At 45.1% G+C, this 23,832-nt stretch overlaps 1 protein-coding gene across 2 annotated transcripts in view; it reads left to right on the top strand.

Annotated features, from left to right (window-relative positions):
- CTNNA2 (catenin alpha 2) overlaps nucleotides 1-23,832 on the top strand; it is a 698,580-nt gene that overhangs the window by 536,480 nt on the left and 138,268 nt on the right. For both annotated transcript variants that reach the window (XM_054172387.1, XM_054172388.1), the window contains one exon: nucleotides 8,942-9,094. In XM_054172387.1, coding sequence (XP_054028362.1) covers nucleotides 8,942-9,094 — 153 coding nt within the window. The remainder of the gene's footprint in view (nucleotides 1-8,941; nucleotides 9,095-23,832) is intronic.

Raw genomic sequence — 23,832 nt, 5'->3', positions numbered from 1 at the left:
AAGGACAGCACAAGGGGCAGTGGTGGAAGCTGAGGCAGAGGAAGTGCCATGGGAACGTAAGGAAGAATCTTTTCCCTGTGAGGGTGACAGAGCCCTGGCACAGGCTGCCCAGGGGGGGTGTGGAGTCTCTTTCTCTGGAAATATTCAAAACCTGCCTGGATGTGTTCCTGTGTGATCTGCTCTAGGGTGCTGCTCTGGCAGGGGAGTTGGACTGGATTAGCTTTAGAGATCCCTTCCAGCCCCTAATGCTCTGTGATGCTTGGCCAGTGAAATATATAGATGACCACAGTGAAGGGGGCGGGAAAGGCAATACAAAAACCCAAACACATGTTTAGGTGGAGTGAGGGAGGCTAACCCATAGCCAAAATTTCCTCTTAGAATAAATGCTCACAATTCATCCGCACTTCTCAGTGGGTGGCAGTTGAGTCCCAAGGAAGTGATCTCAGCCAGGCCCTGTCAGCTTTGCTGGTTGATGGTCCCACCTCAAGGGAGAGGCTGGATGAAGCCTGCTGCCATTCAGGAGAGCTCCAGAAGTGCCATTTTGGATTACTATTGATTGCCTCCAAGATGACTGACTTTCATCAGATGCTTTTCCCTTTTGGCCTAGCTTGAGTTTTTCAATGTTGTGGTTTCCACTTGTCTAGTACTTAGAATCATAGATTTGTTAGGGTTGGAAGGGACCTCAAGGATCATAGAATCATAAAATCAATAAGGTTGGAAAAGACCTCAGAGATCATCAAGTCCACACTGTCACCCCTTATGACTATTAAACCCATGGCTTCAAGTGCCACATCCAATCCTTTTTTGAACACCTCCAGGGACAGTGACTCCACCACCTCCCTAGGCAGCACATTCCTATGATGTATGACTCTCTTGGTGAAGAACTTTCTCCTTGCCTTCAGCCTAAACTTCCCCCAGCACAGTTTGAGACTCACCTAGTTCCACCTCCCCTGCCATGGGCAGGACCCCCTCACACTACATCAAGTGACATTTGAGAGTCCTGATATTTTCCCAATACTGGCACGAGCTCAGAACTGAATCTTGTGGTTCTGATACGCCTTTTTCTCAGCCATGACCCAAGAGGATCAACTGACAATGAGGGAACTAGGAGCCAAGCATGCTGAAGGGTTGCCACCATTCTGTGGTCCACTTCAGGAAGTGATTGTCCTTGTTGTCCCCAAAGAATAGTAGTGGCATCTGCCAGGCATCTTAAGGAGGTGTCTTAATACTCTAGTCCATGGCCTGTCACAATCTGTACTGTGTGGCACAGGGAGGGCAGTTGCACCTTGTATGAGTGGCCTACGAGTAGGGGGAGTTGTACCACCACAGTGACAAAAGGAATAAGGCAATATTTAATGTACTTTCTCCTCTAACAACTCAAGTTTCATCTAGTGGAATCTGCCCATGCTTTGAAGTCACCTCTAAATAGAAGTTCACTGTTGGGGGGGGAGGGGAAGAGTAATCTAAAGCATTGTCTTATGAGGACAGACTGAGGGAGTTGGGGCTGTTAAGTCTGGAGAAGAGAAGGCTTCAAGGAGACCTAATTGTGGCCTTCCAGTATCTGAAGGGGGCTTCAGGAAAGCTGGGGAGGGACTTTTTAGCATGTCAGATAGGACTAGGGGCAATGGAACAAAACTAGAAGTGAGTAGATTCAGATTGGATGTTAGGAAGAAGTTGTTCCCCATGAGGGTGGTAAAAGACTGGCACAGGTTGCCCAGGGAAGTGGTGGAAGCCTCCTGCCTGGAGGTGTTTGCAGCCAGGCTGGATGTGGCTGTGAGCAACCTGATCCAGTGTGAGGTGTCCCTGCCCATGGCAGGGGGGTTGGAACAAGATTATTCTTGAGGTCCCTTCCAACCCTAACAATTCTATGATGTTTCATAATACTTACATTGATGTGCAGGGGAAATGAAGGCATGCAAAGCCATTTGTGAATGTACACAAGATCTCATGCTTAGGATGAGATCTTAGAATAAAGCTTGACATGATTTTGCCACATTGTGTGGCCTTTTCAATTCAAGTCAGGGAATTCTGCCATTCCCTTGTGAAGTGGGTTGGATGCCAGAGGGAAATCTCTGGATGCACGAGGCACCGCTTTGCCTGAACCTTGTGGCTGTATGCAGAGCAACATAAGAGACTGGTTTCCCAGCAGTTATTTACCTTGATGAATAGCCCTAATTGGATCAGATAGACTGGTAATGCTGAGCTAATACTTTCAAATGTCTTGTCTTACGCAATTAATATTACCTTGTCATGCCTCCATTGCAGCTATTGGATGAATGTCTCAGGTTTGTACACCTGTCACATCTAACAAATGATTTTGTCGAGCCCTTCTTTATAGCCTGTGGTGATGGATGGCAAAATTTGTGGTCTCCTGCATACCTAAAAAGCCTTAACTACACCTTTCAACTTCAATGCAGGAGCATCCTAAAACTCAGCTAACCAACTCCTGAGGAAATGCTAATGCATGTTTGCATGTGGGGCTGGAAATGTGCTACTGACTTCTACGATTGGCACGGCCCAGGCAAAGAGAACTTGATAACTTTAGAGTTATCACTCCTGTGGCAGAATTCAAATAGTTGTTGGTGGTTGGCTTTTTTGTTCTTTCAGCTGCTGAAACTCTGCACTGCAGAAGGCAACATACAGCTGCCAGAGCAGGGAGGTCATTCTGCCCCTGTACACTGCACTGGTTAGGCCGCACCTTGAGTACTGTGTCCAGTTCTGGGCCCCTCAGTTTAGGAAGGAGGTTGACTTGCTGGAACGAGTCCAGAGAAGAGCAACAAAGTTGGTGAGGGGTTTGGAACATAAGCCCTACGAGGAGAGGCTGAGGGAGCTGGGGTTGCTTAGCCTGGAGAAGAGGAGACTCAGGGGTGACCTTATTACTCTCTACAACTACCTGAAGGGAGGTTGTAGACAGACGGATGTTGGTCTCTTCTCCCAGGCAAGCAGTACCAGAACAAGAGGACACAGTCTCAGGCTGTGCCAGGGGAGATTCAGGCTGGATGTTAGAAAAAAGTTCTATACAGAAAGAGTGATTGCACATGGGAATGGGCTGCCTGGGGAGGTGGTGGAGTCGCCATCACTGGAGGTTTTTAGGAGAAGACTTGACAGGGTGCTTGGTGCTGTGGGTTAGTTGCTTGGGGGGTGTTGGATTGGTTGATGGGTTGGACGCGATGATCTTGAAGGTCTCTTCCAACCTGGTTTATTCTATGTATAAATCTCTCTTATTAATTCATCTGTCATTCAGATGCTACCCCACTGTACCATTACAGTGGTAACCCCCCCCCCCCCCATGGGTGGTTAGGTGATGCTCTTATTGGCCTTTTGATGGATTTCTAGTGTGTGGAGGCATTTAATACTGATGAAAATAAGCTGTGTACTTAAACATCCTGAGACTTTTCCATGCAGTTCCGTGGGGCATATCCTTATAATCAGATCCATAATACCCCATTAACCTTGATTAAATATTGAATTGCTTCTTCACCGAGCGCAGCACTTAGAAACAGATCCCTCCTTATGGATATAAAGGTTACAAAAAAGGATATAAACAGGAAAATGTCAGTGTTCATTTAGGATTTCAAGTAGGTGGTGGTTTTTTTCCCTCCAGTTCAGTGGCTGGTGATGTAGGTTCTAATGGTAAGAGCATTCAAAGTGAGCAAGTGTGGTTTTAGTGGCTTGTTTGAGGGGTTATTTGTTGATTCTTGGTTTGGTATTTGGTTTTTTGTGTGTGTGTTTGTGGTGGTTTTGTTTGAGGGGTTATTTGTTGATTCTTGGTTTGGTATTTGGGGTTTTCTTTAGGGGGGAGGGGGGTTTCTTTGTGTTTTAGGGGGTTTTGTGGTGGGTTTGTTTGGGTTTAATTATTCATTCCAGTATTTTCCCTGAGAGTGAGATGGAGACAGCATAGGATTTGAAAAGCCTTTGTGTGTTCCTTTGGAAATGCTACCATTGAGCATGTTTTCATAGAATTGTTTGGGTTGGAAGGGACCTCTGAGGGTCATCTTGTCCTGAGCAGGGACATCCCCAACTGGATTGCTCAGAGCCACATCAAGCCTGACTTTAGGATGGGGCCTCCACTACCTTCCTGGGTAATGTGTTCCAGTGTTCCCCCACACTCAGAGTAAAAAACCAACTTATTCCTAATGGTCAATCTGAATCTACCCTGCTATAGTTGAAACCCATTGCCTCTGGTCTATTGCTACAAGCCTTTGTAAAAAGCCCCTCCCCAGCTTTTTTGCAGGCTGTCTTCTGGTACTGGAAGGCTTCTAGGAGGTCTCCCCAGAGTTTTCTCTTCTCCAGCTGGAACAATCCCAACTCTCTCAGGCTTTGTATGAGAGGTGCTCCAGCTCTCTGATCATTGTTCTAGCCCTCCTCTGGACCCTTTCCATCAGGTCCATGTCCTTCCTGTTGAGGGCCATTTTCATCCACTGGACTTGAAAAGGTCTGACTGTGGATATTGAACTGAGGTGTCTAACTTGGGAGCAGAGCTGCTCAGCATGTGCTGGGAGATGAGCATCTGCAGAGGGTAATTAAGCAAATGTAAGCCCAGCCCTCTGACAGGATCTCTCCCTTAATGCTGGCTGTGGATGAAAGCCTTCATGTAGTAGTGTAGGTGCATGCATACAATCACAGGATCACAGCCAGCTGTTAGGGGTTGGAAGGGACCTAGAAAGATCATCCAGTCCAACCCCCCTGCCAGTGCAGGATCACCACACAGGAATGTGTCCAGGTGGGGTTTGAATATCTCCAGAGAAGACTCCACAGCCCCCCATGGCAGCCTGTTCCAGTGTTCCTCACAGTGAAAAAAGAGTTTTCTTCATGTTTACATGGAACTTCATATGTCTTAACTTCCACTCATTGCCCCTTGTCCTCTCATTGGGCATCACCAAGCAGAGCCTGACTCCATCCTTTTGGCACTCACCCTTTACACACATAAACAACACAGTGCTGTGCTGGTGCACTGTTGTCTGACACTTAACATCTTAGTGTGTTGTGGTTTGGGTTTTTGGTTTTGTGGCAATGTTTTGATGCATTTGGGGCATTATTAGTATTTGTCTTTGTAATGAGATCACAGATTCATAGAATTCTTGAGGTTGGAAGAGATTGTTGAGATCAAGTCCAATCTCTTTCCTAGAGCTCTCACACTTCAGAACACCTTCTGTGGAGACATTTTTCCTAATATCCAACCCAAACCTCCCTTGGCACAACTTGAGGCCATTTACTCCTGCCCTGTCACTTGTTGTATGTGAGAAGAGACCAATCCCCACCTCACTCCATCCTCCTTTGAGGTAGTTGTAGAGGACAGTGAGGTCTCCCCTCAGCCTTCTCTTCTCTAAACTAAACAACCCCAGTTCCCTCAGCCCTTCCTCAAAAGTCTTGTCTACCAGGCCTATCACCAACCTTATTGCCCTTCTCTGGACATGGTCCAGCAGCTTGATGTCCTTGTAGTGAGGGGCTCAAAACTGAACTCGGTGTTTGGGGTGTGGCCTCACCAGTGCCACGATAGAATCATAGAATCAAGAAGGTTGGAAAAGACCTCAGAGATCATCAAGTCCAACCTATCACCCAACACCTCATGACTAAATAAACCATGGCTCCAAATGCTACATCCAATCCTTTTGTGAACACCTCCAGGGGCAGTGACTCCACCACCTCCCTGGGCAGCACATTCCAATGGCCAGTTCCTCTTTCTGGGAAGAACTTTCTCCACACCTCCAGCCTAAACCTCCCCTGGCGCAGCTTGAGACTGTGTCCTCTTGTTCTGGTGAGCACTATTCATGGATCAGGATCTTGTTGACACTGTGTGAACAGCCCCAAAGGATGGTCTGAAAGAGCTTCAATACAAGGACAATATAAGAGTCATTGAGTGAGTATCAGCAGATTGCTGAGAAAGAAGGTATGCAGTGTGACAGGCAGCGACAGCCACACGCCAGCTTCCTAGCTGTTGGATCCATTCTCTTTTTGTGTTGCCTCCTCCCCTTGCTACTGTGTTAGTGTAATTAATTAATTTGGCAGTGGAAAAAATACTTTCCAGGTGGAATCTGAGTAGAATTAATTTTTAATGGGAATTAAGTATTGCAGTTCTTAATAAGCTGCCCGCTTTAATTGCGAGAGAACTACAAGGAGTATCTCCTGCAAACAATAAGCTCCCTTGCTTTGCTTGTTTTGTGCTGCACCACTCAGGGGGTGAATGGAAACATTCAAAGCCGACTTTCTTCTTCTTCAAATAGGGCTGACACCAGCAAATGCAGCTGGGATCATGCATTTACAGGGCCTAACAATATACCAGCCTTCAGTGTGATTTGGTGCGTTGATGACACCTTGTCTTGCTAGAGCTTTCTTGTCTGCACTGCAAAATAGAGAAAATTACCTTTCCTGATGTTTCATCTAACTAAAAATGCATGATTTGAAGAGACTAATGGTTAGCCAGACCTCCAGGCTGAATAGCTCACAGCATGTTGTGTTTTGAGTCCTCAGTTTTTCATTCCTAACAACCGAAAAAAAAAAGGCTGGAGAAAACACCTTAAAAATGTTTCTGATCTGTATTCACACACAGCAATTCAGTTTCTAGGAGGAGTTGCCTCAGATTTCGGTCCTCTTTCTGGCTATCTTTCACATTTTGGTGGAGTTTGATGTTAATTAGTAGTTATTAGCAAGGTAGAGAAGAAGCTAGAGAGACCTGGGGATGCTGACTGACAGACACCTAAACGTGAGCCAGCAGTGTGCCCAGGTGGCCAAGAGGGCCAATGGCATCCTGGCCTGTATTAGGAATGGTGTGGCCAGCAGGAGCAGGGAAGTCATTCTGCCCTGTACTCTGCATTGGTTAGGCCATACCTTGAGTCCTGTGTCCAGTTCTGGGCCCTTCAGTGTAGGAAGGAAGTTGAGACACTTGAAGGTGTCCAGAGAAGGGCAACAAGGCTGGGGAGAGGCCTTGAGCACAGCCCTGTGAGGAGAGGCTGAGGGAGCTGGGGTTGCTTAGCCTGGAGAAGAGGAGGCTCAGGAGAGACCTCATTGCCCTCTACAACTACCTGAAGGGAGGTTGTAGCCAGGAAGGGGTTGGTCTCTTCTCCCAGGCAAGCAGCACCAGAACAAGAGGACACAGTCTCAAGCTGTGCCAGGGGAGGTTTAGGCTCGAGGTGAGGAGAAAGTTCTTCCCAGAGAGAGTAATTGGTCATTGGAATGTGCTGCCCAGGGAGGTGGTGGAGTCCCCATCCCTGGAGGTGTTCAAGGAGGGATTGGATGTGGCACTTGGTGCCATGGTCTAGTCATGAGGTTTGTGGTGACAGGCTGGACTCGATGGTCCTCGAGGTCTCTTCCAACCTTAGTGATACTGTGATATTGCTTATCATAATACCACTTGCTTCTTATTCTTCATGCTGCCCAGTGAGGTGGTGGAGTCACCATCCCTGGAGGTGTTCAAGAGGGGATTGGGTGTGGCACTTGGTGCCATGGTCTAGTCATGAGGTCTGTGGTGACAGGTTGGACCCGATGATCTTCGAGGTCTCTTCCAACCCTGGTGATTCTGTGATCAGTCTCCCAGTAATACTGTTTCAGATGGGTGTTGTTTTATGCAATAACTGATGTTTCATCCTCAGTAACTTTTTGCATGTTTATCTTTTTTCTCCTTTAGAATAAAATGTAATACACTTTCCATTTCACCTGGAAAATGCTTACAGAGGTTTTCTGTTCCTGAAATGGCCTTCCAGTACCTGAAGGGGGCTACAAGAAAGCTGGGGAGGGACTTTTGACAAGGGCTTGTAGTGATAGGACAATGGCTTTGAGCTGGGAGAGGGGAGATTGAGACTGGAGATTAGGAGGAAATTATTGATAGTGAGGGTGGTGAGACACTGCAACAGATTGTCTGGGGAGGTTGAGGATGCCCCCTCCCTGGGGGTGTTCGAAGAAAGATTGGGTGAGGACTGGGGGCAAGGGGGTTGGAACTAGATGTGATCTTTAAGGTCTCTTCCAACCCAAACCTTGCTATGATTCTGTTCGTTCCTGTTGAAGGTATTTGGAAGGGAATGTGAAGCACAAGGGATGTGTTAAATCTCATTAATCATTATCATACTCAAATCCTCATTGCTACATGGAGTACTGTTCAGTTGAAGGATGTGGAGAAGGCTTAGAAACACTCAGGCTAATATTTTTAATGGTTATTTGAAGTTTATCTCCTTAATCCATATTTGGCTTTCAAGTGAGCTGGACTGTGTTTTAAAGTAGCATGCAGCTTTCGGTTCTCATCAATTTGCAATGTATTGTGTGGTTAATCACTCTTGTCCTGTATAGATCCTTCCAGACCAGTAGAACCAAATATATGTCAGCATGAATCTCAGGAGGGTTTGGCAGAGCTGAGGCCCTGGAGTGTTTGCTATTTGTATGCTTGCTGCAAATACAAAAACTCGGTGGAAAGAATGACAGAATGTTAGGGGCTGGAAGGGACCTTGAATGCTCATCCAGTTCAAGCCCCCTGCCAGAGCAGGATCACCTACACCAGATCACAATGGAACTTATCCATACAAGTTTTTAATCTCTCCAGAGAAAGTGACTCCACAACCCCCCTGGGCAGCCTGTTCCAGTGTTCTGTTACCCCCACAGTGAAAAATTGTTTCTTCCTGTTTCCATGGAACTTCCTATGCCACAACTTCCACCATTGCCCCTTGTGCCGTCATGGGGCATCACCTAGCAGAGCCTGGCTCCATCCCTTTGGCACTCACCCTGCATGTCTTTATAAACATGAATGAAGTCACCCTTTAGTGTCCTCTTCCCCAAGCTAGAGAGCCCCAGCTCCCTCAGTCTCTCCTCAAAAGAAAGCAAAAAGAGCCAAACTCTCATTCAGTGCCGAGAGGCGCAGCACGTTGGTGCTTAGATGTAAGCAGCCAAAGAATGCAGTGGGACTGTGTGTTGATAATGCTGCTGTTATTTACTGCTCTGTTTTCTTTTGTCACAGCTACGGAAGGCAGTAATGGATCATATATCAGACTCATTCCTGGAGACCAATGTCCCATTACTGGTTCTCATTGAGGCTGCAAAAAGCGGTAATGAGAAAGAGGTGAAGGAGTATGCTCAGGTCTTCCGTGAACACGCCAACAAGTTAGTTGAGGTAAGTGACCTTACTGACAACTGGGCTTCCATCTTGCCTCTGCAGGGAAAATTCTATGCTGGCTGGAATGTGTGGGGTCGTGTCTCTGTAGTAGAGGATTCATGAGTTTTGGTCAGCTTTATCCTGGTGATCGCACAGCAGAAGTCTGGATGAGTGGCAGAGAGGAGCATGTGCTGTGGTTTAGTAGGCAGTAAAGCAACTGAGCATGTTAAAGATGCTATTTCTGGTATTTTGTCAAAAGTCATGAGCAAAAAGTAGTGCATTTCAGCTCAGTTTTGCTAACAGTAGCATAGGACTTAGTCTCTCTCAAGGAAGAAGCCACACAGGTGCTTCACGGAGCATTGTGGTACTGTAGTGTATGGTGCTGGCCAAAGGCTGCTCTAGACCTAAAAGCTTGTCAGGCTGAACTGAAATAGGGGTGAGGACATAGAAAGCATAGCCTTAAGACCATACTTCTGAAAAGTCAGTATTACAGGTAGAGAGATGTCTTTCTGAGGAGATGTGCTGCGTAAAGACAACAAATGGTAATTTCCCGTCTTCAGGAATGATATTGAAATAGTTCTGGTTTACCATGAGGGTTGTAAAACACAATGATTGGCACTTGGGTGCTCCTTGAATGGCCTTCTAATAAAATAATGATAATGTTCTCACAGTTTGCCTTTTAACAGATCAGTAACTATGAAAAATGCTTGCATTTCTTGAAGACACACAGAACCCAGTGGTTTGTTTGGTACTATTCTGTGGCATCATTAGCTGTTCTGTCCCAGCATTGTGTTGAAGAGTGTGTAGCCCCTTTGCAACGTCCTTTCTCTCTGGCCATGCCATGCAGTCTTTAGCAGAGGAAAATGCTACTGGTTTGACAAGCGTTGAACTACACCTTTGGATGCTTTCTGTTCTTAAAACAGGTATTGTCCAAATTCACCAGCACCTGAGCAAAGAGTAGGGGCTGTGAGTTTCTTGGTTGGAACTGATTAAAGCTAGAGAGATCCCTGACAAAATGTGTCTGAGGAAGTATTTGTAGTGGGAGTAAAGTGGTGTACTGGAGCATCTCACTCTTTCCATGGGAGTCAGAGTACCTCATTCAGAGTCTGGGAGTTAGATGTTTGCTGTGGCAATTAAGTTGTAGGCACCTAAAGGTAGGTCTTGGGGTTTAAAAGCTCTGGATGGATTCAGTCCAATGCTGAATACAATAAAGTTTGTTACTGCTGCCTGATGACTGGATCTGTGGCAATGAAAAGATAAATAGCCAGTAGGTATCTAAAGAGGAAAGAAGTGGCCAGATAACCTCTCCACAACTTTCATTGGGGTATTGCAGTGGCTTTCAGAGTTTGTGGCCTTATCCATAAGAGACACTGAACACATGGTTATCATTACAGGACTCCCTTTCTCTGTGGATTTGGAACCAATTGTTGCAATTACAGGTTGAATAGCATTATAAAAAAGCCAAAAGTAACTCAGTGTTCCTTTTTAGAGAGTTTCTAGTTTCTCATAATGACAGGAGAGAAAGAAAACTACCTTTAAAAGGCTATAGTTACAAGGAAAACAAACCAAAACTCAAAATAACTCTCATTGAGCTAGAAGAAACCCAACAAGAGTGGCTATGGTTATTTAATTTGGGGTTTATAAGTCTAACATTGTACTGGAATTGTACTTTAGACCAAACTAGTTTGGATGCTCATTTTGAGTGTCATGTTGTCATTTATAGATACCTCACCAATAAAACAATGATGGTAGTAACAATAGATCATGGAATGATAGAACAATTTGGGTTGGAAGGGACCTTAAAGATCATAGAATCAACAAAGTTGGAAAGACCTCAGAGATCATCAAGTCCAATCTATTACCTAACACTTCATGACTAACTAAACCATGGCACCAAGTGCCACATCCAATCCTTTTCTGAATGTATCCAGGGATGGTGACTCCACCACCTCCCTGGGCACCATGTTCCAGTGGCCAATTACTCTTTCTGTGAAGACCTTTCTCCTCACCTCCAGCCCAAACGTCCTCTGGCACAGCTTGAGGCTGTGTCCTCTTGCTCTAGTGCTGGTTGCCTCATCCAGTTCCAACTCCCGTGCCCCAGGGAGGGACACCTTCAGCCACGCCAGGTTGCTCAAGGCCACATCCAACCTGGCTTTGAACATTTCCAAGGTTGGAACCTCCCCAGCTTTCTCTGGTCAACCTGTTCCAACACCTCACTGCCCTCATGGTCATTATATGTCTTGACTAATATTTTTATTCCATTTAGGTTGTTCTATACTATTAGAATAGAATAAACCAGGTTGGAAGAGACCTTCAAGATCATTGCATCCAACCTATCATCCAACACCACCTAATCAACTAACCCATGGCACCAAGCACCCTATCAAGTCTCCTCCTGAACACCTCCAGTGATGGTGACTCCACCTCCTCCTCAGGCAGCCCATTGCAATTAGAAACAGATTCTTGTGAGTCTCTGACATCTAGTACTACTGAGTCCTTTTCCAAGGGTCAGTTCTTCTAGATGGAGCCTAGTCTTCTGTCTTTAAGGATTTAATTTTTTTCTGGGCTGGGTATTAAAGTATCTTGAAGAAATCAAATTCTAGTGCCAGAGGAATTTTGAAACTGAAGTTTCAGCTTCTTGAGACTGGACAAGAAAAATCTGGATAGATGGATGCCCCTTGTCCACTAGACTTTCTGCACTTAAGACAAGTTTCTTCATTTTCATTTAATGATGCCCAGTGGAGTCGTAGCAGCTGGGCTCCTATGGCTTTGTGGGTCAAGTATCTTGCAGATAGTAAAAAGCAGTTTAAAGATGAGGCATGATCAAGTGACTATGAAATGTAAGATCCTTCCCCAGGCATGGGGCCAGGATTGCTTGCTAATATATGCAAACACAGTTCCACTGAAGTGCGTCGAGTTGCACTTGCTTATGGTAAAGGCATTTGGCACAGCAAATCCAATGCTGTGAAAACTCTGTGATATTAATCATTACTTTTAAAATCAGAATCTGAGTTTCTGGGCTGTCTTGCCAAGCTCAATAGAAAGTCTATCAAAAGGTCAGGAAAAATAACCCATGTTTTAATACTTCTTTATGTAATAGCTACATTTTAACCTTCTGAGGGGGGGAAAGAAAAATGACCAAAAGGCATTTCTTCATATTTGATGAATAGAAATGGCACAGGCAATACATTCTCAAAAATACAGGCTGTAAGTGAGCCTTGTGGAAGTTAACTTTCTTTTGTAACCCAGACTGCCAACCCCTTAAATCTTCTCTTAAGAGCAATTTTTCATTATTTATGTGTTTTCCCTTCCTCTCCTCCTACCACAACATTGTGTCTTTTGCTTTTTGTCACTTGGCTTGACATGTGCCTTGTTTGAAAATAACAGCAAAAGATGAATAGTCATTTTTCTAGACACCCTGTGAAGAGAGGCTGAGAGACCTGGGGCTGCTTAGTCTGGAGAAGAAAGGGGACCTTATCGATGTCTATAAATATCAGAGGGGTGGGTGTTGAGATGAAGGTGCCAGGCTCTTTGGTGTTATCTGATGATAGGTCAAGGAACAATGGGTATAAACTAGAACAAAGGAAGTTCCACCTCAACATAAGGAGAAACTTCTTTGGTGTGAGGGTGCTGGAGCCCTGAAGCAGGCTGCCCAGAGAGGTTGTGGAGTCTCCTCCTCTGGAGACTTTCAAAACCCACCAGGATGCATTCTTGTGTGACCAGCCCTAGGTGATCCTGCTTTGGCAGGGAGGATGGACTGGATGATCTCTGGAGGTCCCTTCCAACCCCTAACATTCTGAGATTCTATGATTCACTTGCAACCACTTTTGTCTGTGGGTTATGATGGGAGCTCACCTGAGTGAGGTGTCATCCCATTAAACTTGAGATCCTTTGTGATGATGTTTAGATGCCTTCTTGACTCAGTCTGCCTCTAGAGTCCAAGAAGGCAGAGCATCTCAAGAATGAGGCCCAGCTGAACTATGATGTAAATCATCCCAAATGACTCATGTTGTCATAGAGATACTTAAGGTTAATGTGTATATATATGTGTGCAGATAGATAGATATAGATAGATAGTAAACCAGAGTTTAAATGGTACCAGTCCAGCCTTGGATTGCTAACTTCTTTGCTTCAAATTATATTTCATCAATCATCTCCCGCTGCGCCAGGGGAGATACAGGCTGGATGTTAGAAAAAAGTTCTATACAGAAAGAGTGATTGCACATTGGAATGGGCTGCCTGGGGAGGTGGTGGAGTCACCATCACTGGAGGTTTTTAGGAGAAGACTTGACGGGGTACTTGGTGCTGTGGGTTAGTTGCTTGGGCGGAGTTGGATTGGTTGATGGGTTGGACGCGATGATCTTGAAGGTCTCTTCCAACCTGGTTTATTCTATGTATTCTATGTATTCTATGTATTCTTTGGCCTCCAAAACTGATGTTAGAGAAGTGATGGTGCCTTTCCAGGTCATGATCCTTACCTCATAAATCCCTTTAATGTTTTCCTTAACAAAATCGTCTCCAATGATTGAAAGTCACTAAATGCCTGACTTGTATTGCCAGCTTCAGATGTGACCTTGGGAAGTCATTTAACTTCCATAACCAGGAACCTTCATTTGTAGCATAAGGTTAATGACAGATAATTCTAATACCCACCACACAAGGGCACTTGGCTGATAAATCAGCTCAGATGTATTCAAGGCATCTATCAAAGCACTGTATGGCAGCTAATTTATTAATTCTTATTATTCTATTTAGTAAAAGCTTCTTTGGTTTAACTGTTAGTCCTCTGGACTGTTTCTTGAAGAATTAAATGATTCATTCTAAGCAATTTTTCTTGGGAGAGGAAATTCAGCATCCAGCAAACTGAAGAGCCACAAGAGAAAGCTGTTTGCTTTCAATAGGGAGCATCATAGTATCAGTCAAGGTTAGAAGGGACCACAAGGATCATCCAGTTCCAATCCCTCTGCCATGGGCAGAGACACCCCACACTAGGTCAGGCTGGCCAGAGCCTCATCCAGCCTGGGCTTAAACACCTCCAGGGACGGGGCCCCAACCACCTCCCTGGACAACCCATTCCAGGGCTTCACCACTCTCATGGGGAAGAACTTCCTCCTCACCTCCAACCTCAATCTCCCCACCTCCAGCTTCATTCCATTCCCCCTAGTCCTATCACTCCCTGAGATCCTGAGCAGTCCCTCCCCAGCCTTCTTGGAGCCCCCTTCAGATACTGGAAGGCCACAATTAGGTCACCTCTGAGCCTTCTCTTCTCCAGACTGAACAGCCCCAACATGTGTGAAGCTTAATAAGGTACTGTGAAAACTGACATTATAAGGCCTTCTGGTTAAATTAATCAGTCTTTCTATCCTCACAAGGTAGAGAAGTTTGAGTTCTATTAATATTTTCAGTTTTTTTGGGGGGAGGTTAAGCATTTTTATGGAAGACTTTCACCATTTGGTGATCAGTGAACATTTGCAAGTTAAATCCAGTTGCATTGTTCTTCCTTCCAACTCTTTGTTTCCTCTCTCTCCAATAAAACTGAAATGAAGGAGATTTTTGTTCTCCAGCCTGAACTGTTGCAGCACTGAATTTGAAACAGCTAAAAATAATGTTTTGAGAAGGCAGTGCCTTACCAATTTTGCATGAGATAATTGGGCTGAAGAAGTTCCTAAAAGCCTGCACCTATCTATCATCTATCAGTTTCATCTCCTGCAAACAGAAAGATTTCTGCAGGCACCCAAAATAATCACAGTTATCTCCTAAGAATGTTTGGCTGGTGGAAGACCAGTGCTAGGCAGTGGTTTATGGTGGTTACAGTTTGACACAGTGCAAGCTAATCAATAGCATTGCAGGGTTGAATGGTAATTTGTAGTAGGTGAAGCTAAACAGCAGCATTTCTGCTTCTGTTTTATATATAGTCTTTGTCCATTAGGCTTGCAGGAGTCTGGTAAATACCTTACAGGATCATTAAGATTGCAAAAAAAACCCCTAAGTCCATCAAGTCCAACCATCGGCAAGCAGTACCAGAACAAGAGGACACAGTCTCAGGCTGCGCCAGGGGAGGTTCAGGCTGGATGTTAGAAAAAAGTTCTATACAGAAAGAGTGATTGCACATTGGAATGGGCTGCCTGGGGAGGTGGTGGAGTCACCATCACTGGAGGTTTTTAGGAGGAGACTTGACGGGGTGCTTGGTGCCATGGGTTAGTTGTTTGGGTGGTGTTGGATTGGTTGATGGGTTGGACGCGATGATCTTGAAGGTCTCTTCCAACCTGGTTTATTCTATGTATTTGTTCTATATTCTATCAACCCAACACCCCCATGGCCACTGAGCCATGTCCCAAAGTGCTATTTCCACACATCTTTTTAACACCTTTGGGGATTGGTGAGTCCACCACCTCCCCGGGCAGTTCCAGTGCCTGACCACTCTTGCAGGAAAGAATTTTTCCTAATACCCAATCTACACCTCCCCTGGTCTAACTTAAGACCTAGTTAGACCACACCTGGAATAGTACAGTTCTTGCCTCCCCAGTTTAAGAGGGACAGAGAACTACTGGAGAGAGCTCAATGGAGGGCTATGAGGGTCATGAAGGGACTGAAGCATCTCTCTTACAAGGAAAGACAGACCTGGAGCAGACCTAATCAATATCTACCAAATATCTGGAGGGTGGCTGTCAGGAGGATGGAGCCAGGCTCTTTTCAGTGATACCCAGTAGTAGGACAAGGGGCAATGGACGTGAACTCCATCACAGGATATTGCAGGTCCACATGTGGAGAAAACCTTTTTTACTGTGAGGAAGCTGGAACCCTGGAGCAGGCTGCCCAGAGAGGTTGTGGAGTCTCCTTCTCTAGAGATGTTCAAAACCTGTCTGGGTATGTTCTTGTATGACCTGCCCTAAACGGTCCTGCTTTGCAGGGAGGTTGGACTGGATGATCTCTGGAGGTCCCTTCCAATCCCTAGCATTCTAGGATTCTATTTCCTCTCATGCTCTCACTGGTTACTTGGGAGAAGATCCATGTCATAGCTGCTTTGAGGGAGGGTTTGTTGGTTGTTTGGTTTGTAGTGGGTTGGTTGGTTGGTTGGGGTTCTTGTTTGGTTTGGTTTTTCTTTCTTTTTATTTTGCAGTGTCCAGTGGGGACAAAAGTTTGTTTGCACTTCTTCATAAGACACAATATGGGCTACCCTTTGCTTTCCAAAACCAATTTGTCATACCTTCCTAGTTCAAATTGGTGCTGTATGATTTCCTGTCATGAATATGGCAAAATGGGAAGGGCAAAAGCACTGCTAGTATGCACAGCACACAAACAAGCCACTGGGCCTGCTCAGTGACCCCTGCTTACTTAATTTGGTAATGAGAGGAGAGGGGCTAAAGTGTGAAAGAGAATTGTACTGTGGTGGTCAACAGGGAGTTGGATCTGGATTCACATCACCGATGCATGGGATGGCTTGAATTGAAAAGGGCTTTAAGGATGATCCAGTTCCAACCTACTTACCATGGGCAGAGACAAACACCTCCAGGAGGGGGTATCCACAACTTCCTGGGCACCCTGTTGCAGTGTCCCGCTGCCCTCACTGCAGTAATATATCCAACCTTGTGTGTTTGCCCTCCAGAAGTGTATCTCAGCAAGGCATGCAGTCTTCAGTCCATAAGAAACAAAGGCAGACTTACTCTTGAGCAGTGGAGACCTTCTGTATGTCTCTGCAATACACTTGAGGTCAATGGAGCTCTGACAGTTTACAACATGGCACTCTAGCTCCCTTTCAGGGGGTACTAGTGATCTTCATATATGAGGAACATGAGCCACCAGTGTGCACATGCAGCCCAGGATGTGATTGGCTTTCTGGGCTGCATCAAGAGAAGCATAATCAGCAGGTCAAGGGAGTCTCCCCTCTACTCTGATCTGATGAGACCCCACATGGAGCACTGTGTCCAGTTCTATTACAGGAAGGATCTGGAGGTGCTGGAAGGTGTCCAGAGAAGGGCCATGAGGATGAGCAGAGGGCTGGAGCTCCCCTACTATGAGGTCAGACTGAGGGAGTTGGAGCTGTTCAGTCTGGAGAGGAAAAGGCTCTGAGAAGACCTTATTGTGGCCTTCCAGTATCTGAAAGAGGCTACAAGAAAGCTGGGGAGGGACTTTTGAGGGTGTCAGGGAGTGATAGGACTGGGGTGGGTGGAAAAATAATATAAATGAGTAGATTCAGATTGGATGCCAGGAAGAAGTTGTTCCCTAGGAGGGTGGTGAGACACTGGCTCAGGTTGCCCAGGGAGGTGGTGGAAGCCTCATCCCTGGAGGTTTTTGCAGCCAGGCTGGATGTGGCTGTGAGCCCCATAGCAGGGGGATTGGAACTGGCTGATCCTTGAGGTCCCTTCCAACCCTAACAATTCTCTGATTCTGTGTAATGCTTGGCTTGGGCTCTTGTGAATATTGTACAAGTTTATGAACTGAGCTGGGTTTTCAGTCAAGGCAGACAAAACCTAGAGAAACAGGCTTAAGGGGCAGGGGGGGGAAGGCTCATTTATTTCTGCAACTTTAGTTCAAGGAACACTGTTCCCTACTGATATATTTTACAAACAGTGCCTGTACTTGAAATGTTCTTCTTGTTGTTTTTTTGGTTTGAGTTCACATCACTGCATTATCGGAGTATGCAACTAGCTCTTTGTTTCTTGTAATGAAGTAAAAATGTCAATATTCTTCCCTAGCTGCTGTATCCAGCTCCTAGCATGAAAAATGCATACAGGCCTGGATTTCCTCTTACAGGCTGATCAGCTTTTCTTCTTGTGGCTGATGTTAAGCTAGCTAAGAAATAACATGTAGCAGACAGCAATCCTTTGTTCCCAGCAAGGAGTGTTAAGGTGATCTCAGATGAGTTTAATTCAAGCTCTTCAAGTTGAGAGATTTTTGTTTGAAATTAAAGCTGTGGGCTGCTTCTGTGTCCTAGTGTTTCATCTGCTCATTTTAGCTTTAATTTCCATCTCTGGCCTTTCTTCCCTGCGTGGGCAGCAGATGTTCTTCATTCCTAGTAAACACCATGAGTATATTGATGGGAGCTGAAAGCGACGACTCCAATTATCTGCACTGAAGAGCATCAAAACCTTCCAACTCTTTGCCTTTATTTCTTCTGAGTCCCTGCTGCAGCCACATCTAGTTAGTCCATCTCCTCACCTTGGAGGTGTAATGTGTCTTTGGGACAAAGTCTTTCAGGCGAAAGCTTTCAGGTCATGCTGTGCCATTGGTGAACTCTTTATGCTGGCTTCTTTACTTACATTAGCTACTGGATAGTGGTAGTCCACTGGGATCTGTGCCAGGTTCACCTTCTGGTTTCTAGATGAACACTGAAATGAAATCAAATTAGCTGATTTTTCCACCCTCACCCTTTCTGAAAGTGCTGCTTTGTGACTTTTTGAGCCTCCTGTGTACCTGTCTCTGAAACAGGCTATTAAAGGACTTGAATGATCATTGTCTTTGTTTTTGAGATTGCTTTCATCCAAAAGCCATCTCTGCCTTCTGGCAATATGGGTCCATCTCTGAGGCCTGCAAGATCTGTAGGAGGAAGCAGTTGTAGAACCTTCTTGTGATCTGTAGGCTGCATTGTTAATGTGGAAACATGGGTGAAATTACAGAGTTTGGTAACAGAACTTGGTTATAGCAAATACTGAAGGCCCTGGATGCTGATCCCTCCATGTCTGACAAAACCCTGAAATCCAGGGCAGCTGGAAGAGGAGGAGCTTCCTTATCTAAGGGCTGCTTGGCCAATATAGTTCTGATTCCAATTAGTTCTTCTTCTCACTGATAAACAACTGGGTCAACAAGCATGGCAGAATCTGTTAGACTATTGGCATTATCCTTTTGGTCCTCTCCTTTATTCTTAGATTACTAATCTTCTACAACTCATAGAATTGTTTTGGTTGGAAAAGACCTCCAAGATCAAGTCCAACTTTCAACCTAACACCATCGTGGCCATTAAACCACGTCCCAAAGTGCCATGTGTGCCATGAACACCTCTAGGGAAAGTGACTCCAGCACCATCCTGGGTAGCCTGTTCCAATCCCTGACCACTCTTGCAGCAAAGAAGTTTTTCCTTATATTTGACCTGAACCTCCCCTGGAATAATTTCAGGCCATTTCTTCTTGTTTGATCCCCAGATCCTAGGGAGAAGAGCTCAACCCCCAGCTCACTCCAATCTCTTTTCAGGGAGTCTCTAGAGAGCAATGAAGTCTTCCTCAGCCTCCTCTTCTCCAGACTAAACAACCCCAATTCCCTCAGCCTTTCCTCACCAGTCCTGTTCTCCAGACCCTTCCCCAGTTTTGTTGCCCTTCTCTGGACCAGCTCCAGCACCTCAATGGTCTTCTTGTAGAGAGGGCCCCAAAACTGAGCCCAGGATTTGAGGTATGGTCTTGCCAGTACTGAGTACAGGGGCACAATCACTGTCCTGTTCCTGCTGGCCACAAAGTAACACCAGAAGTGTTACAGGATAATTTTCTTTGTTCCCATGTTTCTGTAATGTACATAATAAGCAAATGCAACACCAAGGTAGCAGCCTGTGGGTAATGGTGGTTCTCTTACTTCCATCACAGAACAAGAATGGAAGATGAATAAAATAAAAAAGGAGCCCTAAATTGCTGCAGCAGCTCCATGTTCACTTGAATTTGTCTCTGGTTTGGGGGCTTTGGGCATAAAGCCAGTGCAGTGCTTGGTCTGGCATCTGACCTCCTAGGGTTCATCCTTTGCTAGCAAATGACTCCATGGTTTGAAGCATTGAAGAAAAAGAAATAGAAAAATAGAATAGAATAAACCAGGTTGGAAGAGACCTTCAAGATCATCATGTCCAACCCATCATCCAACACCATCTAATCAACTAAACCATGGCACCAAGCACCCTATTAAGTCTCCTCCTAAACACCTCCAATGATGGTGACTCCACCACCTCCCTGGCCAGCACATTCCAATGGGCAATCACTCTCTCTGTGTAGAATTTCTTCCTAACCTCCAGCCTAAACCTCCCCTGGTGCAGCTTGAGACTGTCTTGTTCTGGTGCTGGTTGCCTGGGAGAAGAGACCAACCTCTGCCTGTCTACAACCTCCCTTCAGGGAGTTGTGGGGAGCAAGAAGGTCACCCCTGAGCCTCCCCCTCTCCAGGCTAAGCAACCTCAGTCTCTCTTCATAGAGCTTGTGTTCCAAACCCCTCACCAACTTTGTTGCCCTTCTCTGGACACCTTCCAGCAAGTCAGCATCCTTCCTAAACTGAGGGGCCCAGAACTGGACACAGGACTCAAGGTGTGGCCTAACCAGCGTAGTGCACAGGGGTAGAATGACCCTGTGCACTGGAGGTTTTTCTATAAATGAAACTCTACTTTGGCCACTTCTTAACCTCTTTTTTTTTCTTCTGAAGTTCTTTAGCATATCTTTTCTTTCTATACTCAATTATTGTAATGAGGAGTATCTGGCTTACTCCTTACAGGAAAAAAAAATCATAACTTATCCCTAGTAATTTCCCAATACTTTCCAGTTAAGTGGGTTTGTTGTTTTTAGAAGATAATTAACTTTTAACCATGCTTATTTATGGCCTCTGTAAAAGAGATGAAATCCAATTACTCCCTTTTTAATCACTGAGTAATGCCTTAAAAATATTTTTTCTAGTGAATAACACCTGCTTAGCTAGGGACTTGCTTCTCCAGTCTGGTCATGCTGCTGTGCTCTGTGATTCATGTGGTACACTTACCCAAAATAAAATGACTCCTACAAACTCTAGTATCTATTTCAGTCTACTATCTCATACAATCCAGTCACACAGCACTCTGTGTGATCTCAACCTTGCTAATAACAGCCATAGAATCATAGAATTGTTGGGGTTAGAAGGGACCTCAAGGATCACCCAGTTCCACCCCCCTGCCATAGGCAGGAACACCTCACACTAAATCAGGTTGCCCAGAGCCACATCCAGCCTGCCCTTAAAAACCCTCCAGGGATGAGGCTTCCACCAACTCCCCAGGCAACTTCTTCCCAATATCCAATCAGTCAAGAGTTCTTGGTACCATTTTAATGAACTGATTACCTAAATTATGGATTTAGCTCCTTCTAGCCAGTTGTTTGGAGTGATAATCATAGCCCGCCATGATGCCATCCAACATCACAGTTGTTGGTACCTTCTCCCTGGTTACAGGGAAATGGCCTCAGGTTGTACCAGGGGAGGTTTAGGTTGGACATTAGAAGAAACTTGTTGACTGAAAGGGTTCTCAAAGACTGAAATAGGCTGCTCAGGGAGGTGGTTGGATCCCCATCCCTGCAGGTATTTCAGAGAGGCAGAGATGTGGTGCTGAGAGACATGGTTTAGCACCAGCCTTGGTAGAGCTAGAGAATGGTTAGACTTGATGATCTTAAAGGTCTTTTCCAACCAAAATGATTCTGTGTTCCTATCTGAAATCATCTCCTAACTCTTGCACTGCTTTGAAGGGGTGAGTATGTGAACCTGTTGGTGGAAGGGAGGCTCCGAAACTTAAATATCTTTTCTTTGAACTGAAACACTTCTATTTCCAGACACGACTGCTATTTCTAGGCATGACTTCTATTTCCAGGCATATCATCCTTTCCATCAGGGAAAAGATGAAAGCAAGTGGAGGCTTCTGAGACAGATACAAGCCTTCCTTAATTATTCTCTCATCAACAAGGGAAGGTAAACTGGTTGTTATCAGAGGCATTGCTCTCAAGTTGTCAGAAGAATCCATGGCACCTGTGTGATCATGCAGTGTAAAATTCCAAGCTGTGCAGCAGCTCAGCCCACTCTGTTTAGCAGCTACACATCAAGCCTGGCAGGTGTGGAGTTTACCTACCTTCAGTTTCTCTTAGGTTGGGGATATTCTAACGTTTCTTTTCACTAAGTAGCAAATAGGAAAGCCTCTTTGCTTAGCAGATGAGATTTATTAGCAGCATTTTGCACTGAGCAACCTATTAGTTTTTTGGCAGTGAGGAAGAAAGTGATCTCTTGCCCACAAAACAAAAAAAAGGGATGTGATTTTTAAGTGGGAAGTTTATCAAGTGGTATTAATCTTTGAGGGAGGTTAATAAAAGGAGATGGTAACTGCCTGTCCTTCTGAAAGTCATATGATGGACCTTGCTTTTTTATTCATGTGTCAGCAGGACAATGATTATCAGACTACTTTTTCCTCTCCCAGTGACTGCTCTTGCTAGGAACCAGAAGAAGGATTTGTTAGAGCAGGTAGGGCAGTCTGTACTAAGCTACATCATTGAGCAAACCCTTCTCTTTGGGCTAAGGTGGTGATGCTGTATCAGGTAGAAATACAACCAGTGCCACAGCTGGCTTCTTGTAGTTTCTTTTCTTTCAGGGGGTAGGATGGGTACTGGATAAGTAAGGCTTTTATTAGTATTCAAGATTGCTTTCACTGTTCAAAGTGGCTTCTACCCATGAACTTCTCAATCTCTTCATTTCAGTTTGTGCAGTGCAATGCAGACCCAATTCCAGCTGCCAGCTGTGAGCATCTGCAGGCAATATTTGCCTTTGAAGATGGGGAGAATGTTATTTATTTTAAGGGGATATTTTGTAGGCAGCCTCACCCAGCTACCCCCATTCTTGATTTGCACTCTCATACCTCATTGTATAGTGGTTTTTTGTTACCGGTAACTAGCCCTAACCATAACTAATGCTTTGCCAATAGTTCTTTTAAAAGGGTAGTTCAGCCTGTACTCCAGAAGCTCTATCTGGATTAGTTTTTGCCACTCCACAACATTTTACTACCCTGTTGTAGCAGGATGCCAAATGTTTAGCATCTTGGCCATTGTTCACTCATGTATTATTATGGGTGTAATTCAATCTGTAAATATTAAGAGCTGGGCTTCTACATATGCATCTTAGGTTTCAGTGTGAAAAAAAGAAGAGTTTAATCAAATAACCTGTCTTAGAGTATGAAATGGGAGAGAAATAAGGGGCATGGTGAGAGGTAAAAGACAGGATGAAATATGAGAAGCAATGTTGGTACTGCAAATCCACTACAAAGTAGGAAATCAAACAAACAGCTTTTATTAGCATAGAAAGAAGGAATTTGTCATCCATGATTGAATCATTTCCAGCATGCAGGACAGGTAGAGGGGCCAGAACTACTTAAGAAGCCAAAAAGTTCAGTACAAGCAGCAAGTACTTCTGAGGAAACTGACAAGAGAAAGTAGAGTGTGAGATGTCAAGGAGAACATTCAGACAGGCTCAAAAAAGTCACCAGGTGTCCCAAGAAAAGCCAAGTCAAAGACTTAAGGGAAGAGTGGCACATTTCATGCTGAAGTTTTGAAACTGATCAGATAATCAACCAAGTTGGAAAAGACATCAGAGCTCAAGTCCAACCTATTAGTCAATACCTAACATCTCCTGCCAACTAAACCATGCCTCCAAGCGCCACATCTAAGCCTTTTGTGAACACCTCCAGGGACAGGGACTCCACCACCTCCCTGGGCAGTGCATTCCAATGGCCAATCTCTCTTTCTGGGAAGAGCTTTCTCCTCACCTCCAGCCTAAACTTCCCCTGCTGCAGCTTGAGACTGTGTCCTCTTGTTCTGGTGCTGGCTGCCTGGGAGAAGAGACCAACCCCCACCTGGCTACAACCTCCCTTCAGGTAGTTGTAGAGAGCAATAAGGTCTCCCCTGAGCCTCCTCTTCTCCAGGCTAAGCAACCCCAGCTCCCTCAGCCTCTCCTCACAGGGCTGTGCTCCAGACCCCTCCCCAGCTTTGTTGCCCTTCTCTGGACACCTTCAAGTATCT

Source organism: Dryobates pubescens, chromosome 23, assembly GCF_014839835.1.
Source record: "Dryobates pubescens isolate bDryPub1 chromosome 23, bDryPub1.pri, whole genome shotgun sequence".
Classification (NCBI taxonomy): domain Eukaryota; kingdom Metazoa; phylum Chordata; class Aves; order Piciformes; family Picidae; genus Dryobates; species Dryobates pubescens.
Note: the sequence above shows the minus strand (reverse complement) of the source record. Positions and strands in the feature narration are given on the sequence as shown.